Genomic DNA, 17,221 nt, shown 5'->3' on the forward strand with positions numbered 1-17,221 from the left:
TGCACAGTAACCTTTGTAGAAACTGATCAAGACCAGCTGGGTTTTCAAAAACATACACTGGCACCCTATAGCATGTTTAGAAAAGGCAATGGAGCAATGAAGAAGACCTGAAACCCACATGGACTTATACTGACAGCGATACCAACCTACAAGTAGAGCACAGGTTTCTACTCAGCACAACATGAACGGCAGCATGAAGAGAGAGAGAGAGAGTGGTGGAGCGGGGGCAGTAGACTAATAATATAAAAACTTTATTGAACTTTTCCCAGCAGGGAGGCTAATGGTGCAATGCTGCATCAGACTTTTAATGTGCATCACAAGAAAATGAAAATAATGCATTTCAGAATGCAGCCCCTTTATGCTCACCCTGTTATTGGCCAGAGTAAATAAAATTATGCTCCATGAACTAACTGTAGCATTTTGAATCAAACAAGTCCAGAAACCTAGAACCAAACGGTCAGTGACCCAAGTACATTATCATCTTTTTCAACAGTTCTATATTAAGGTCTTTGTTTTCCTGCAGGTTTTTTTTTTTTTTGGGGGGGAGGGGGGGGGGGGGGGGGAGGGGAATAATTAGAAGCTAAAATCAGATCACTTCTGTGTCTCTTGTTGTTGATTGTACAGTGGAAATTAAAGCAAATCCATCTAAAATCAAAGTTCTCGTATTAATCAAACTCAAAACTTCGTAAATACATGTTTCTAAATATTTTTTCAGTAAATTATTCAATAGTTTTATTGTGATTTGTCTGGCCGGACTCAAATGCAGAACTCAGGAATAATGGTTCTCTGCATTTTGTTTAATGTGTTGGTGCAGATAGTGATATGTACCAAGTCAAATGGGAGGGAAGTTTAGTAAATCCTAGTCCCCGAGTCTCTTAGTCTCCCAAAAAAGAATCTCCAAACTTCAAAAATGTGAAATGGCAGAGAAGCACAGGAGAACTGGAGCACCATAATATAAACTTCTTCTTAATATAAATATCATTATGTCTGATTTCGTCTGATTTTTTAATGATATTTCAATTTAATTTGATTCAGTTCAATTGAATTTTGGTGCTTTACATAATAAGGTAAATAGCCTACAAAAATGTAGATTTATTGAAAATATACACCAATAGCTGAAGCTTGGACTGAACATGGCAGAGCTGAATGGATGGATAAAAAAAACGTACACTACACAATAATAATTATTTTTTTAAAAAACTAAACAAAAAGTAATTATAGGGTATGTTTACCTGAAATTGCTGTGACAAAATAATGTATTACATGTTTTCAGTCTTGCACGTTTTAAACCCTAGGTTCTATGTACAGTCAGTATCACGTAGATACCAGTTTTGTTTTTCCAGGTCTTAATCGTTTTTATTACTACTCATAAAACAAATTACATAACAGAATGTTTTTAAGCACAAATTATGTCTAATAAGCTTGCATCTTTAATTCTTCATTCAGATTAAGACATTGCAATTTGTCAGAGATCAGCTGTCATTATCTACTCTCAGCTCTGAAGTCTAATCCCTTCCATCTGAAACAACTGGACCTGACTAACAACAACCTACATGATTCGGGAGTGAAGCAGCTGTGTCAATTTCTGGAGAGTCCAGACTGCAGATTTGAGACTCTGAGGTCAGTTGTCATGTTTTAATTGTGCAGAGAAAAATATGAAGGGAAATCTGCGCAGGCACTAAACTCTTGACAGAAGCCCAATATAAGATCCACTCTGATGAACTATATGGGAAAACCTTTGTTCTTCGTTCCTGATTTAGTCTATTATATACTGACTTTCTTCAGCTCTGAACAGATTATGAAACACAAAATGATTTCAAGTATGGAATTTAAAAAAAAGACTTTGTTTTTACAGTTTGTCAAGCTGCAGTTTTTCAGCGATCAGCTGTGAATATTTAGTCTCAGCACTGAAGTCCAACCCCTCCCATCTGAGAGAGCTGGTTCTGTGGGGAAACATGCTGCAGTATCCAGATGTGAAGCAGTTGTGTGACATTAGGGAGAGTCCAGACTACAGACTGGAGACTCTGAGGTCAGTAGAGTGTTGGAGTGAGTGGGTGGTGCTCTCAGCAGTATTGTACTAAACACAGTCAGTATGAAACAAAGATCCAGTGTTTCCTGTAAAGCTGCAGCTTCTCAGTGAAGCTGTGAGAAGAGAATGGTGACAGACTTCAGGATTGGACACAAACACTTCCTGTTTCTGCCTTTTTGTCACCTTTATGGTCACCATAGTAACAGCTGACACACTCTGATCAAACACTGTCAACAGCCAATCAGCTCTTTGAACAAAGCAGCACACAGACCAATGACTGCATTCATTTCCAAGTGTAAAGCAGTGAAGAACACAGTCTGTAGGTGAGGAAGAATTTAGTGAGAGCAGATGTTTGGATGGAATTCCTCCAGTTAACAGCTGGAACCGTCCATCTGGATTGTTGAGCTTGTTGTTGGGGTTCCTACAGAGCTCAGAGCGGACACACCAAGGTTCTTCTAATGAATCAAAGTCCAAACTCAAACTAGGAGTGAAAAACATTTTCATCAACTTCAATAAAAATCCAAAGATTAGATAAAGTGAAGCAACAATGAGTCCTAGTACAGTCCCAGCACTGAAGTCCTCGCTGCTCTTTATACTGGATGTGCTGCATCGCTGACAGACAGCTGATGAAGAGTCTCTGGAAACACTTGTTTATCTCCTCTGCTCGTCCTTCTTCTCTCTGCAGGTGGAGCTGATGATGGTAAACAGGACGGTGTGTGTGCTGAGAGAGGAGCAGCTGTGTGCTGATGATCCAGAGAGGTTGAAGCAGCAGCAGCTTGTGTGTAGAGACGCTCTGACTGGGCCATGTTACTGGGAGGTGGAGAGGAGAGCTTCATCCAGCAGTGACTGACAGAGGAATGAAGTGCAGATGACTGTCAGTGCTGCAGAGTGAACTGCTCTGAGAACAGCTCCACTGTCAGACACAATGTAGAGTCCAGCATCATCCCTGTGTGTCCCTCTGGATCTGACAGAGGATCATCAGTGTATCTGGACTGCTCTGCTGCTGCTCTTTCCTTTGTTGAGAAATAGTTATATTTTCCAGAGCTTATTTAGTGCTATAGCTTGCTTTATGCATTTTAATAACAGGTCAATTTAGGAGAAGGCCAGCTGTGAGAGAGAACTAGGTCAGAGGGTGACAGCTTCCCTTAGCAACAGAGGCTTAAGTTAGTGGAAGCTTAAAAAAACAGTAAGTCTTGTGCAGAGCTGCAAAGGCATATTAATAAGAACAGGAAACCAGTACAGAGAGAAAAAGCAAAACTAAGCCACACACACACACATCAAGTCAGGCCAGAAAGAGTTGTTTTTATCGAAACTATGTGTGACGTGTAAAGGACCAAAATAACACCTATATGATACACATTTGGCTTCTAATGCTAGAGATCTGCAAATGGCTTTGGGAAGTGCATGTCTCTCTCTTCCAGAAGATGATTGAATAAAATAATTATAAATACTTTGACCAACTGAGTCGTGTTCTCTCTGTCCAGTAAAAGAATAAAAACAAGATTTAGTATTTGGTGCCGAAAACCCGGGATTCTTTCATGGCTGAGAGGACAAATTTGGCCAAAGGTGGGATCGAGAAATGAGGCAAAAAGAGAACCAGTCCTATAGAATTTAAAGGTAAGCACCACCTGTTAAATCAAAGTGTGCATATTGGATGAATTCTAAATCATCTGTTCGCTGAGTTAACGATCTTGACTCTTAAATTGGCTCAGTAGTGGTGAAACTAAACTAAATGATAAAGTCTGTTCGGTAGATTTCTGGTGAATGTCCGGATTAATACTATTTGATTAATGACAATAAAAGTCAAACTGGGTTAATGTTTAATGAACAATTATTAACGTCATTATTGAGGTAAAGTTTAAAGGTAATATTTTATTTCATGATAAAATTGGTGTGCTGTCTGTGTGTTAAGTCAAGAGAAAAGAGATTATATTAGGATATTGGGCACTTGGTTGAGGGATTGAAGTCCCTATTGATTATAAAGGTTGGACCTGAACATCGATTAAAACTTTCTGTCGGAGTTTTGATTGTTGTTTTTAAATTTATTTAAATTAATTTAAAACGGAAGTTAGACTTCTAAGAAGTGCAAGTGTTCAGAGGGTGACGCCTCCACTTTGACACAGACGCATGTCGGAGACCTGCAGCGACGGGACAGTCCAGATGGTTACCGTGAAAACTGGGGACGTTCGTAAATAACCAGTTGTCTAGGACCACTTTTTTGTCTGGGACAATATAAGCACTTTTTTGAACGAAAAAGCTGGGCTTGGGCATTGGATGCTTCTAAAAATGAAATAGGTTGTGTAGAAATCGGGCCAGTCATAGTTTGGAACTGATACTGGTTAATTGGTCAGAAAAAAAGATTGAATTTGGTCTGGGCAGGGGGTTTATAGACATGATCAGACTGTTATATGTCACCCCAAGAGCATCTGTTATAGTAAATGGTATTAAATCTTCAGAATTCGGTTTACAGAGATCAACAAGACAGGGGGACCCGATTTCCCCATTAATTTTTGCCTTAGTAATTGAACCACTGGCAGAGGCCATTAGAAATAATCAAAGTATATCTGGATACCAAATACAAGGAGTTGAATTTAAAATTTTACTATACGCAGACGATGTTCTGCTGTTTGTCACCAATCCCCAGGATGCTATACCCTCTGTATTATCTATTATAGAAACTTTTGGATATCTGTCCGGGTATAAGGTTAATATGAATAAAACTATTGCTTTGCCACTAGGAAATTTGCCCAGGACAGGCAATATCCCATTTACCTGGTCGGGTTCGGGATTTAAGTACTTGGGGATACACATTTCACCTAATATAAGAGGTATATTGAAACAGAACATAGACATAGTTCGTAACAGTATTAAAAAAGACCTTTCCAGATGGATGGATCTCCCGGTCTCCTGGATCGGAAGAATAAACTTAATTAAAATTAATGTGTTGCCCCGGCTTTTATATCCGCTACAAATGCTCCCAATAACTCTTACCAAAAAAACTGTAAAAGAAATTGAAAAAGATCTGTCAAGGTTTATTTGGAGGGGTAAGAAACCCAGATTAAGTATGAAAACGTTACAGCTGCCCAAAGATAAAGGGGGTCTTGCCTTTCCTAACATCTTGCTGTATAACCGGTCATGTCATAGTAGAGTTATACATGAATGGATCCATGCATATCTAAAAGATACAGATGATCCCCTTGAAGCCTGGACATGTCAGCCATTTAATCTTCTAAGCGAACTAGTCAGTAAATATAATAAAAAACATAACAAAGTAATGATTGATACTTATTTAAAAACATGGCGTGATATGAGTAAATACACTGAAAGTAATCCTATACTTAGTTATCTAACACCTTTTATAAATAATCAGCACTTCACACCGGGAACGGAAAGTGCAGTATTTCAGAGATGGTTTGGTGCAGGAATACGTGTGGTGGGTGATCTGTTTGATGGGAATGTTTGTATGTCTTTTGAGCAGGTCAAAAAGAAATATACTATACATCAAATGGATTTTTTTGCATTTTTACAGGCTCGTCACCTAATTACTTCATGTCATGATACTTTGCATAATACAATGCAACTAGGACCCTTGGAAAATTTCTTTTTTCACTTAAGTGCAGATAATAGTACTATAAGACAGTTTTACAATGCACTACAAGGTTATAATAAACACAATATTGGAAAACTGATTAGGAGTTGGGAGGGTGACCTCCAGTGTCGGTGTGATGATCAAGCCTGGAGTGAGTCCATACAATCTGTGCATTCTTTATTTCTTAGTAACAGATTTAAAGAAATACAATATAAAATTTTACATAGACAGCATAGAACACCTATTTTTCTGAATAAAATTGATCCGAGCAGGTCTGCACAATGTATTAAATGTAAATCTGCGGTGGGTCCTACGTGCACTGTCTTTGGACTTGCTCAAAAATCTCAAAATTCTGGCTCTGTGTAACGAAAGAACTAAAAGGGATATTTGAAAGCAGAATACAAAAAGATCCAGCTCAGTATCTATTGGGGCTGCCAATTTCGAACAAATTTCCAGATAAAAACAAACATATACTTCTATGTAAATTACTGTTTTTGGCAAGAAAATGTATTCTTTTTAATTGGATTAATGAAAAACCACCAACAATAACTCAGTGGTATAAAGAAATTTTTAGAGTATTACCAATGGAAAGACTGAGTGCAAAGCTAAGTGGCAATGACGATATTTTTTGGGATATATGGCGCCCGCTATTGGACTACTTACCTGATGATCTGAAGAAAACCATAGTGACAGCCTCAGCCCCACTTCACTGGCGGGTTGAGACTGTCAGGAGATATGTGTAAATGACTGGTAGACCGAATTATATATACTGTATCAGTTTCCCGTTTACATGTCTCAGACTGCTTATCGTGGGCTTTTTCTTTGTTCTGTTTTGTAATGTTTTTTTTTTTTTGTTTTGTTTTGGGTTTTTTTGTTTGTTTGTTTGTTTGTTTGTTCGTTTGTTATAGGGTTTTTTTTTTCCATTTTATTCTTTTCTGTTCTGATGTTTGTTTTGTTTTGTATAAAGGGAAAAATATTAATAAAAATATAAAAAAAAGAAAAAAAAAAAAAGAAAAAAAGATTGGACCTTGGCGTTGGACGAAGTTGTCGAAATTGTGTAGGAAAAGTCTGGTACCATGTTTGTGTAAAAGTATCTCTTGACATTTGGTGTCTTTTGTTATACGTATAAATGTGTGAATATATAGTGAGTGTAAAATTGTCCTTTGGATGAATGGTCATAAGTGCATATTGTTTTGAAAGTGTGACAGAGAATGGTGTGATGTGTGTGAGAAGAACTTCTAAAAGACCTGAGTGAATTATGCTAAAATGGTGCTGAAAGTATTGTGTAAATTGTGCTGCAGAGCTGAGCTAAAAGAATTGTGATGTGTGTTGAAAAACTGTGTGAATTGTGAAAGATTTGTGCCAAAGGAAATCTGCTAACCACGCTGAGAATTATGATGTGAAGGATGGTTTTTTTTGGTAATGCTTCCAAGTGTAAGGAGCTTAGTATATACTTGTGTGAAGCTGTTCAGTTTGTATGCGTGGCTGAGGGTGCATGTTTTTATATTAAAAGTGAGTAGAATTACAGAGGGTACAGTATATAGTGTGTGTGTGTAAGAAGCACTGGGTGAGTGTTTGTGTGCCTGTGACCGAAAGTGAAAGTGGAGGAAATGGCCTGACGTGTGTGGAACGACTGAAAGAGAGACGTTTTAAACGGTAGATAGAAGAATTAGAGAATGAATGTGTTAATAACTAGTGATGAAAATGATATTAAATAAATGGCCAGAACAAAATCATAGATTAACATAACTGGAACGACAAACAGGCCAGGTTTTGGCTTAAAATTTTACAGCTTCACCTCTCATCCTGTTCTTATCCTGAGAAGAAGCTTAAAGGATGGTCAATATCTTCCTGAAGACAGAAAACAGACAGAGCAACACCCTGGACTTGAACAATTTACAGCAGGCAAAAAGACAGCAGGACTGACCTAAAACTCTGAAGAGTCCAGAAGCATGTACAAATACCATCATTGATGGAAACATGCACTATGATCATAAGCTGGGAGTTTACCAGTGACAATATTGTGTGGATGGACTTGAGCGGACTGTCTGAGTTTCATATTTGCTATGCTGGGAGTCAAGTGGCAAAATAAGAGACTGAAAAGAAGTAGAGAATGAACAGAGAAGAAGAAACAGCTGATTTGGACCTGTGTTTGCTGGAGATTCGGGAGCGCACACAGCCAACTGTGAGAAGAGGAGAGAGGACAGGGGTGAGAAATGAAAGCTGAGGCTGTTAAATTGAGAGCATATGGAAATTGGGTTGAAAACTGAGGCTGGCGGACTTGGGGAGGTTTAGAAATGTCCAGAGTATCGCAACAGAAAGGTAAATAAAATACTTAAAGAAATAAAGAAATAAATAAACTAATAATTGTATAAATGAATAGAAAACATACATACACAAAGAGAAACGTGAAATTATTTTTGGAGAGAATCAGGGGCGAGACAGTTTGAATCCACAGCTCAGCGCAAATATGCATGCATTAATCTGAATACAAACAGTTCCGATTCTTTTGATTGAAGTGTGAGACAAACAACCACTACTCCAGGTGTGTTAAAACAATGATTTTATTAAACACACACGTGGGAAGAAATACACCATCACAATCCTCAGCATAAATCTCCATTAGAAAGCACACTTCAAATGGTTTTTAAATGTCAGGGTTCACACCCCTTCTTGCGTCAAGCAGATACATAACATGCATAAGTTACAGTTAATGACAGTCACCACACTTCTTTGTTGACAACGTTTAACACACTTAAAGAGACATTTTCATCGTCTTCACCCCAGGTGTTTCCTGTTGTTGTCCTTCTTCTCACTTATCTCTGGAAAGGTGATACAGAGTGCAGTAAAGGTCAATGCAAACATGCTCACAGACACAGACAACAGTTAAGACACATTTTGCTTGTAACTGCAATTTGTACCTGGAGAGCAACAATTTTTTGCAGAACGTGCTCCTCCATGCATCAGTCTTGCCAGATGAAGCTTGTGACCCTCAAAAAACAGAATACCAACTCTTTATAAGCACACTTGCAATATTTATAAGAAAATGATTATAATTACCTCATTTAATAAAAGTTTTACCAAAATGCCACTACTCAAGCTTAAGAAAAAGGATATATTTCCACATTCCCCCTCTTTGGCCTTTGAAGAAGGCCACCATCCTTTCTATTGTCTCACTCCTCGGTCCATTCAGCCACCTCCACCAACGGCATCATAGACCCTGGACCGGTTGGCCCCGAATCCACAGCCCTCTCTATTACCTAATCCAGCACTCTTCTGGCACAGGGAATAAGACAACAACCTGTAACCAGTATTCCTATGAAAGTAACAAAAGAAAACAATGCAGACATAAACAACCCCTTCCATTGCCCCAAAACAGAGGTCATCCAGCTCTCCAGTGCATTGTTGACTCCCAAATGTTCATGCATAGTTTTGGATAAAGTTTTCAGGCCCTCCAGAGCCCTGGTTACAGAGCAGTCTGGAGCGGTGTTGTTGGGAATATAGGTACAACACATCTCACCAAACATGGCACACACGCCCCCTTTCTCGGCCAACAACATGTCCAGGGCCATTCGATTTTGCACTCCCACTAATGACGTCGGCTCCAGCTGCTCTGCAAACCCTTCCATGGCCTCTCTGGTTAGGTTAGAGAGTCTCAGCACATTGTAATGGACATAATTAATTCGGTCAACATTTTTATTTGGTGTTACCCATATGACTATGCTCTCAAACCCTGCTGCTATCTGATCAACTAATTTATACTCATTTGGAACCCCCCTTGGGACTCCGTTCTGGGGTCATAAGCATGCGTACCTTTTGTGCGATCGTGGCTCAAGAGTTGGGAGTTGGCCTTGTAATCGGAATGTTACCGGTTCGAGCCCCGGCTCGAACAGTCTCGGTCGTTGTGTCCTTGGGCAAGACACTTCACCCGTTGCCTACTGGTGGTGGTCAGAGGGCCCGGTGGCGCCAGTGTCCGGCAGCCTCGCCTCTGTCAGTGTGCCCCAGGGTGGCTGTGGCTACAATGTAGCTTGCCATCACCAGTGTGTGAATGTGTGTGTGAATGGGTGAATGACTGGATAGGTAAAGCGCTTTGGGGTCCTTAGGGACTAGAAAAGCGCTATACAAATACAGGCCATTTACCATTTATTTTATTTGTGCCCCTCTTTACCAGAATATGTCTCCTACGTCTGGCTGCCAATGTGCGTGTGTCATGTTGTGGTATGGCTTTTACCTTACTCCCCATAAGCAGCAGTGGGGCTCCCAACTGCACCATTGCGCATGTCCCCACACTCCCAAAAGGAACACGCACCGATAATAGTTTATCTTTATAGCTTTTTCAGTCAAATTACCAGTGATCTGTGGGTGTATTTATAAGTGTGAAGGAGCCCTGGGAGAAAAGACTGAAGCTTGTGCCAAAGAGCCAAAGACAAAAAGTTAAGAAAGATCAGCATAATATATAATTTATCGAGGCACTCGCTGCTCAAGAACACTTATATGTTTTACTATGATCATTACTACAGCCTCTGTATAGATGTGTAGTCATTCATTTATACACAAACATCATAAAACAAAGGGGCTGAGTTTGTAAAAGAGGACATAAGAGATCCTCTCTTAAGAGCACATTAATATCAAACACAGTACTAAACAGGATATATACTAAGTCTGTGGGTGTTTTGTTTTCATTATTACTTGCTAAGTATTTTTCCAGTGGTTTGAAATGTGACTCAAGTCTGACCAACACTGGCTCCAACCAAACCCTTTGGTGCACACAGTTTCCTAAACAGGTTATCTTGTGCCCCTGCAGGTTGTTTTTACACACATGAATATTCATAAAGCTTGTTGCTGTATTACCTATGAGAAATTACTATATCTGGTTACAAAGTGTGATTGTGCTGTGCAAGCATGTTTATACAATGTGTGTGGTTATATGATGGGAGTGCAGATCTCCCAGGATGTTGTCGGTATCTCGCCCCAGCCGGGTGGCTCCCTTTATTGAATAGAATCTGTTCTTCTCAAGGCCTGATTACTTAAGACCTTGTATGTGAGGAGCAGGATTTCGAATTCAATTTAACAGGAAGCCAACGAAGGGAAGCCAAAACAGGAGAAATCTGCTCTCTCTTTCTAGTCCCTGTCAGGACTCTTGCTGCAGCCTTATCCTGAAGGCTTTTCAGCGAGTTTTTAGGACTTCCTGATAATAATGAATTACAGTAGTCCAGCCTGGAAGTAATAAATGCATGAACTAGTTTTTCATCGTTACTCTGAGACAGGATATTTCTAACTTTAGAGATGTTGCGCAAATGGAAGAAAGCAGTCTTACATATTTGTTTAATATGTGCGTTGAAGGACATGTCCTGGTCAGAAATGACTCCAAGGTTCTTCACAGTGTTACTGGAGGCCAAGGTAATGCCATCCAGAGTAATAATCTGGTTAGATACCATATTTCTAAGATTTTCAGGGCCGAGTACAATAACCTCAGTTTTATCTGAATTAAGAAGGAGAAAGTTAGTGGCCATCCAGGTCTTTATGTCTTTAAGACATTCCTGCAGTTTAACTAATTGATGTGTGTTATCTGGCTTCATGGATAGATAGAGCTGGTTGTCATCTACATAGCAGTGAAAATGTATACTATGTCTTCTAATGATGCTGCCTAGGGGAAGCATGTATAATGTAAACAGAATTGGTCCTTGCACCGAACCCTGTGGAACACCATAATTGACCTTAGTGGGTGAAGAGGACTCTCCATTTACATGAACAAATTGGAGTCTATTAGATAGATATGATACAAACCACTGCAGTGCAGTACCTGTAATACCTATAGCGTGCTCTAATCGCTCTAATAGGATATTATGGTCGACAGTATCGAACGCTGCACTGAGGTCTAGCAGGACAAGCACAGAGATGAGTCCACTGTCAGAGGCCATAAGAAGATCATTTGTAACCTTCACTAAAGCTGTTTCTGTGCTGTGATGAGCTCTGAAACCTGACTGAAACTCTTCAAATAAGCCATTCCTCTGCAGATGATCTGTTAGCTGTTTGACAACTACTCTTTCAAGGATTTTTGATATGAAAGGAAGGTTGGAGATTGGCCTATAATTAGCTATGACTGCTGGGTGCTGCTTCAGGAGAGTGAACGCACGCAAAGCTACTGGTCCGGACGGGATTCCCGGCCGCGTCCTCAAGTCATGCGTGGCTCAGCTGGCTGGAGTGTTTACACACATCTTCAACCTTTCCCTCTCTCTGTCTGTAGTCCCAGCCTGCTTCAAAATGGCCACCATCGTCCCTGTACCCAAATCCTCCACCATCTCCTCACTGAACGACTGGCGACCTGTAGCCCTGACCCCCATCGTGAGCAAATGCTTCGAGAAGCTGGTCAGGCACTTCATCTGCTCTGCACTACCCGACTCACTGGACCCTCTACAGTTCGCATACCGCCACAACAGGTCCACTGATGATGCCATAGCCCTGACACTCCATGCTGCCCTGTCACACCTGGAGAAGAGAGACACGTATGTGAGAATGCTGTTTGTAGACTACAGCTCAGCATTCAACACCATCATTCCCTCGAAGCTGGACAGGAAACTGCAGGATCTAGGACTGAGCAGCTCCCTCTGCAGCTGGTCCTCAACTTCCTGTCTGACAGACGCCAAGTGGTCAGACTGGGCAGCACCACCTCATCCCCCGTCACACTGAACACTGGTGCTCCACAGGGGTGTGTACTGAGCCCTCTCCTGTACTCACTCTACAACTACGACTGCACGGCCACTAGCAACTCCAACATCATTGTGAAGTTTGCGGACGACACTACAGTGGTGGGTCTTATCACCAACGGTGATGAGACGGCCTACAGGGAGGAGGTCAGTGCCCTGACCCACTGGTGTCAAGACAACCATCTCACCCTCAACGTCGCAAAGACAAAGGAGTTGATAGTGGACTTCCGGAGGTGCAGAGAAGTACACACCCCCATCACCATCAACGGCGCCGATGTGGAGAGAGTGAGCAGCTTCCGCTTCCTTGGTGTACATCTGGCTGAGGATCTTACGTGGTCAGTACACATAAACAAAACAGTGAAGAAGGCGCAGCAGCGCCTCTTCTTTCTCAGGAGACTGAAAAGATTCGGCATGAGCCCCCGCATCCTCAGGACCTTCTACCGCTGTGCCATTGAGAGCATCCTCACTGGATGCATCACCACCTGGTATGGCAACAGCACCGCTTACAACCGCAAAGCTCTCCAGAGAGTGGTGCGGTGTGCTGAACGGATAATTGGAGGTGAGCTTCCCTCCCTCCAAGACATCTACAGGAAGCGGTGCCTGAGGAAAGCGGGGAGGATCATCAAGGACTCCAGTCACCCCAGCCACAAACTGTTCAGACTACTTCCATCAGGAAGGAGGTTCTGCAGCATCCGGTCCCGTACCAGCAGACTGAGAGACAGCTTTTTCCACCAGGCCATCAGACTGCTGAACACGTCATAGACACCTCACCCTCACTACTGGAACATAAAACATTATGCACTCCGTACTGTACATTAATGCCACTGTTTTGCACATCTCCAACCTCTGTATATTTTATATATCTTATTTATTGTTTACTTTATTTCATTTGTAAAACATGTATATACACACTATATACACACTCACACACACACGTAGAAAAACATATTTAGTACACACATCCAGTAACGTATATACCTTTATATATTGTACAAATATTTATTACTTTTTAGATTAGCCATTTTTATATTTTGCTTGTTTACGCTATTGTATTTTTGCACAACTCTGTTGCTTGTGAAGCTTGCACACAAGAATTTCACTCACATGTACTGTACCAGTGTACCTGCACATGTGACGTGACAATAAAAGAGATTTGATTTGATTTGGGTCTAGGGATAGCTTTTTAAGTAAAGGTTTAACTACAGCCAGCTTGAAGGCCTGTGGTACATAGCCGACTATTAGAGATAGGTTAATCATATTTAAGATGGAAGCATTAATTAATGGCAGGACTTCTTTAAGCACTTTTGTAGGAATGGGGACTAAAAGACACGTTGATGGTTTGGAGGAAGTAATTATTGAAGTTAACTCAGAAAGATCAATTGGAGAAAAAGAGTCTAACTTAACATCAATGGTACTAAAAGTAGCTGTAGATGATATTACATCTGTTGGATGATAATTGGTAATTTTTTCTCTAAAATTTGATTTGTGAAGAAGTTCATGAAGTCATTACTAGTTAACGTTAAAGTGATGGTTCGCTCGACAATTCAATTCAATTCAATTTTATTTATATAGCGCCAAATGAGCTCTGACTTTTTGTGAGCCTGGCTACAGTGCTGAAGAGAAACCTGGGGTTGTTTTTATTTTCTTCAATCAGTGATGAATAGTAAGATGTTCTGGCTTTGCGGAGGGCTTTCTTAAAAAGCAGCAAACTATTTCTCCAGGCTAAATGATGATCCTCTAAATTTGTGACATGCCATTTCCTCTCCAGCTTACGAGTTATCTGCTTTAGGCTACGTGTTTGAGAATTATACCACGGAGTCAGGTACTTCTGATTTGAGGGCTACTCCGGACAGGTTTGATTTGGGAGACGTGGAACACATTGTGAATCCTCATGTTGCGTGGCAGCTTGAGGTTCACAGAGACAGGGTTAACCAGCGCCGAAATCTCCAACGGACCTATGAAGTTTGGATTGAGTTTTTTGGATTCAGTCCTGAGAGGAACAAAGCATGTGGACAGCGATACCTTTTGTCCCACAGCGTATGCTGGAGCTGGTGTGTGGTGGCGATCTGCGATCTGTTTGTTTCGGTCCTTGGTGCACAGCAACGCTGTCCGTGCGGCCTGCCAAGCTCGTCTGCACCTACGTAGATGGGCCTGGACAGACGGTACAGAATGCTCACCTCCGACAGAGGGGAAGAGAGGCAGACCCAGTGAGACCTCGAAGGGAGACCGACCGGTGGCGGAGGAAGTCAGACTATTATGGGCGTACTCAATCCAGGGCGGTTCATCACTCCAGATGGACTGGTCAGAGGACGCTATGCACCGCAATGCTGCCTCAAGCTCTTGGTTGGCTCGCTCACACTGACTGTTGTTTTGGGGATAGTAACCGGAGGTTAGACTGACCTTTGCTCCCAAAGAGGAGCAGAATTCCTTCCAGACGCCAGATGTGAACTGGGGACCTCTGTCAGAAACGATGTCCTCCGGGATCCCGTGCAAATGAAACACGTGGAGGGTAAGCAGTCGTGCAGTCTCCATGGCCGTGGGAAGCTTGGGTAGAGCTATGAAGTGGGCTGCTTTAGAAAAACGATCGACGATGGTAAGTGTTACCTGCTGATGGCGGCAGTCCGGTCACAAAGTCCAAAGCTATATGGGACCAAGGCCTGGATGGAGTCGACAGAGGATTGAGCTGCCCAGCGGGTGGCTGATGAGACGGTTTATGTCTTTGGTCAGAGAGGGCCACCAGAAGTAGCGCTGGAGGAAGTTGATAGTGCGGTGGACGCCTGGGTGGCAAGTAAAGCGGGCAGTGTGGGCCCAATGTAGTACTTGAGAACGTACCGATTGAGGGACGTAGAGCCGGTGGGCTGGCCCACCTCCCGGATCTGGTTCCGACACCTGAGCCTCCCGAACGGCTGCTTCAATCTCCCAGGAGATGGCGCCCACGACACAGGTGGTGGGGAGAACGGGAGTGGGCTCAGTGGGGTCCTCCGAGGCTGAGAACTGACGGGACAGGGCGTCAGGTTTGACATTCCGGGATCTGGGTCTGTAAGAGATGGTGAAGTGGAAACGGGTGAAAAACAGGGCCCACCTAGCCTGTCAGGCGTTGAGCCTCTTAGCTGATTGCAGGTATGCTAGGTTTTTGTGGTCTGTCCAGACGAGGAAAGGCTGAGCCGTGCCCTCCAACCAGTGCCTCCACTCCTCCAAGGCTAGTTTTTATCGCCAGCAGTTGCCGATCTCCGACATCGTAGTTTCTCTCTGCAGGGGACAGACGGCGAGAGAAGAAGGCACAAGGGTGGAGCTTACCTTCTTCTGTTGCGACAGAAGGCAGGTCATGTGGCAGTCCTCCCCCCACCCAGTGATACTTCCCTTTAGCCAATTGATGTGAGGGTTGTGCTGTTGTAGCCAGGGGTGGCCGAGAACTAGTGGAGTGCGAGTTTCTTTAAACTCCAAAAAACAGATTTCTTCAGAATGATTGCCAGAGAGGGTGAGCTCTACAGGCTCTGTGACCAGAGTAATGTCCGGAAGGCGTTGGCCTGACAACGCCGTAACGCGTAATGCATGAGGCAGGGGCTCCAATTGTAACCCAAGTTGCTGGGCTAACTGACAGTCAATAAAGTTTTGTTCTGCCCCAGAGTCGATTAATACTGACAGGGAGCGACTCTTAGAGTGAATGGAAAGTTTAGCCGGTAGCGTTAAACGAGGAGGAGCTTCTTCCTGGCTTAGCCCGCCCACCAGTACTCCTACCATCACTGGCGGGCGCCCCCTTTTGCCTGCGAAGGCATGTCCCTTATGTCCAGAATAGAGGCACTCACCGGCCGAAATTCTGCGCTGGACGCTCTGCCGCGGTGAGATGGGAGCCGCCCAGCTGCATGGGTTCTTCTCCGTCCCCTCTCTCGTGTGTCCGGAAGGGCCGACATCCACCATGGCGCCGGTGCCAGAGACTCCCGCAACCTCATGGGAGTTGTAGTTCCACTGTGAGCGGCGAGCCCGTAGCTGCTCATTAACCTTAATGCACAGGGACATTAGCTCATTAAAGGAGGCAGGAATTATCTTGCATGATTAGCTCGTCCCTTAATTCTTCTCTAATATTGTTCAACAAAGCGCTCCATAGCTCCTCTTGATTCCACCCCGCCTCTTCTGCCAGAATCCAAAAGTCGATAGCATAATCGGACATGCTCCTCCTACCTTGTTTGAAGTTGAGGAGACAGAGAGCAGCGGCCTCAGCCCCGGTGCCTTGGTTAAACACACTCTTAAATTTGGAGAGAAAGTCAGCGTAGGTGATGACAGGATCAGAGTTTAACACAACCTGGGCCCACTTTAGCGCACGGCCTCTCAGAAGTTGAACTAAGTAAGTGATCTTTACCGCATCATTGTAATGAAAACGCTGCAGCTTGCGAAACGTTAGAGAAACCTGAGCCAGAAATCCAGCACACTTGTCAGACTCACCCAAGAATGGTTCCAGTGTGGGTAGGGGTCCATCAGACGGCGTACTGACCCGAGGTGAGCTACCTGACGCTGTGGCGGGCGGTGCCACCTGGGGAGCTGGGCTGGGTGGCTTAGGATTCCCTGGTTGCGCATTTCCTTCCAGCGGTATTAACTGCGCTACCGCCTGGGTCAATGCGGCGATGTCATTCCGTAGATGCACAAGCATTTGTTTATGGTGGGCAAGCATGGCTTCCTGGGCGGCCAGAGCCCGGTCCACGGGGTCCTGTCCTGCTGAGTCCGTGCTGGCTGGATTGTTCTGATAAGGTTTCGGAAAGAGACTCAGGTGCAGGCCAGGGTATTCATTTAAGCGAAGAACAGTGCGTTTATTTACAGTGAACACAATCTCCAAGTGGCTATATACAACATGCAGGGGAAAGGGGTCCGGGTCGCCAGTGTCTGTGGGAAACAGGGTTAGGG

General features: G+C 43.0%; 1 protein-coding gene across 1 annotated transcript in view; it reads left to right on the top strand.

Moving 5' to 3' along the window:
* The window catches only part of LOC134622013 (NLR family CARD domain-containing protein 3-like), a 48,203-nt gene extending 45,464 nt beyond the window's left edge, over positions 1-2,739 (top strand). Inside the window, exons 8-10 of the mRNA XM_065470146.1 lie at positions 1,447-1,620; positions 1,856-2,029; positions 2,715-2,739. Of these exons, the coding sequence (XP_065326218.1) occupies positions 1,447-1,620; positions 1,856-2,029; positions 2,715-2,724 (358 nt within the window). The 3' untranslated portion in view covers positions 2,725-2,739. The remainder of the gene's footprint in view (positions 1-1,446; positions 1,621-1,855; positions 2,030-2,714) is intronic.
* Positions 2,740-17,221: the final 14,482 nt, after the last annotated feature.

The sequence above is a fragment of the Pelmatolapia mariae genome, linkage group LG3_W (assembly GCF_036321145.2).
Source record: "Pelmatolapia mariae isolate MD_Pm_ZW linkage group LG3_W, Pm_UMD_F_2, whole genome shotgun sequence".
In the NCBI taxonomy this organism is placed as follows: Eukaryota; Metazoa; Chordata; class Actinopteri; order Cichliformes; family Cichlidae; genus Pelmatolapia; species Pelmatolapia mariae.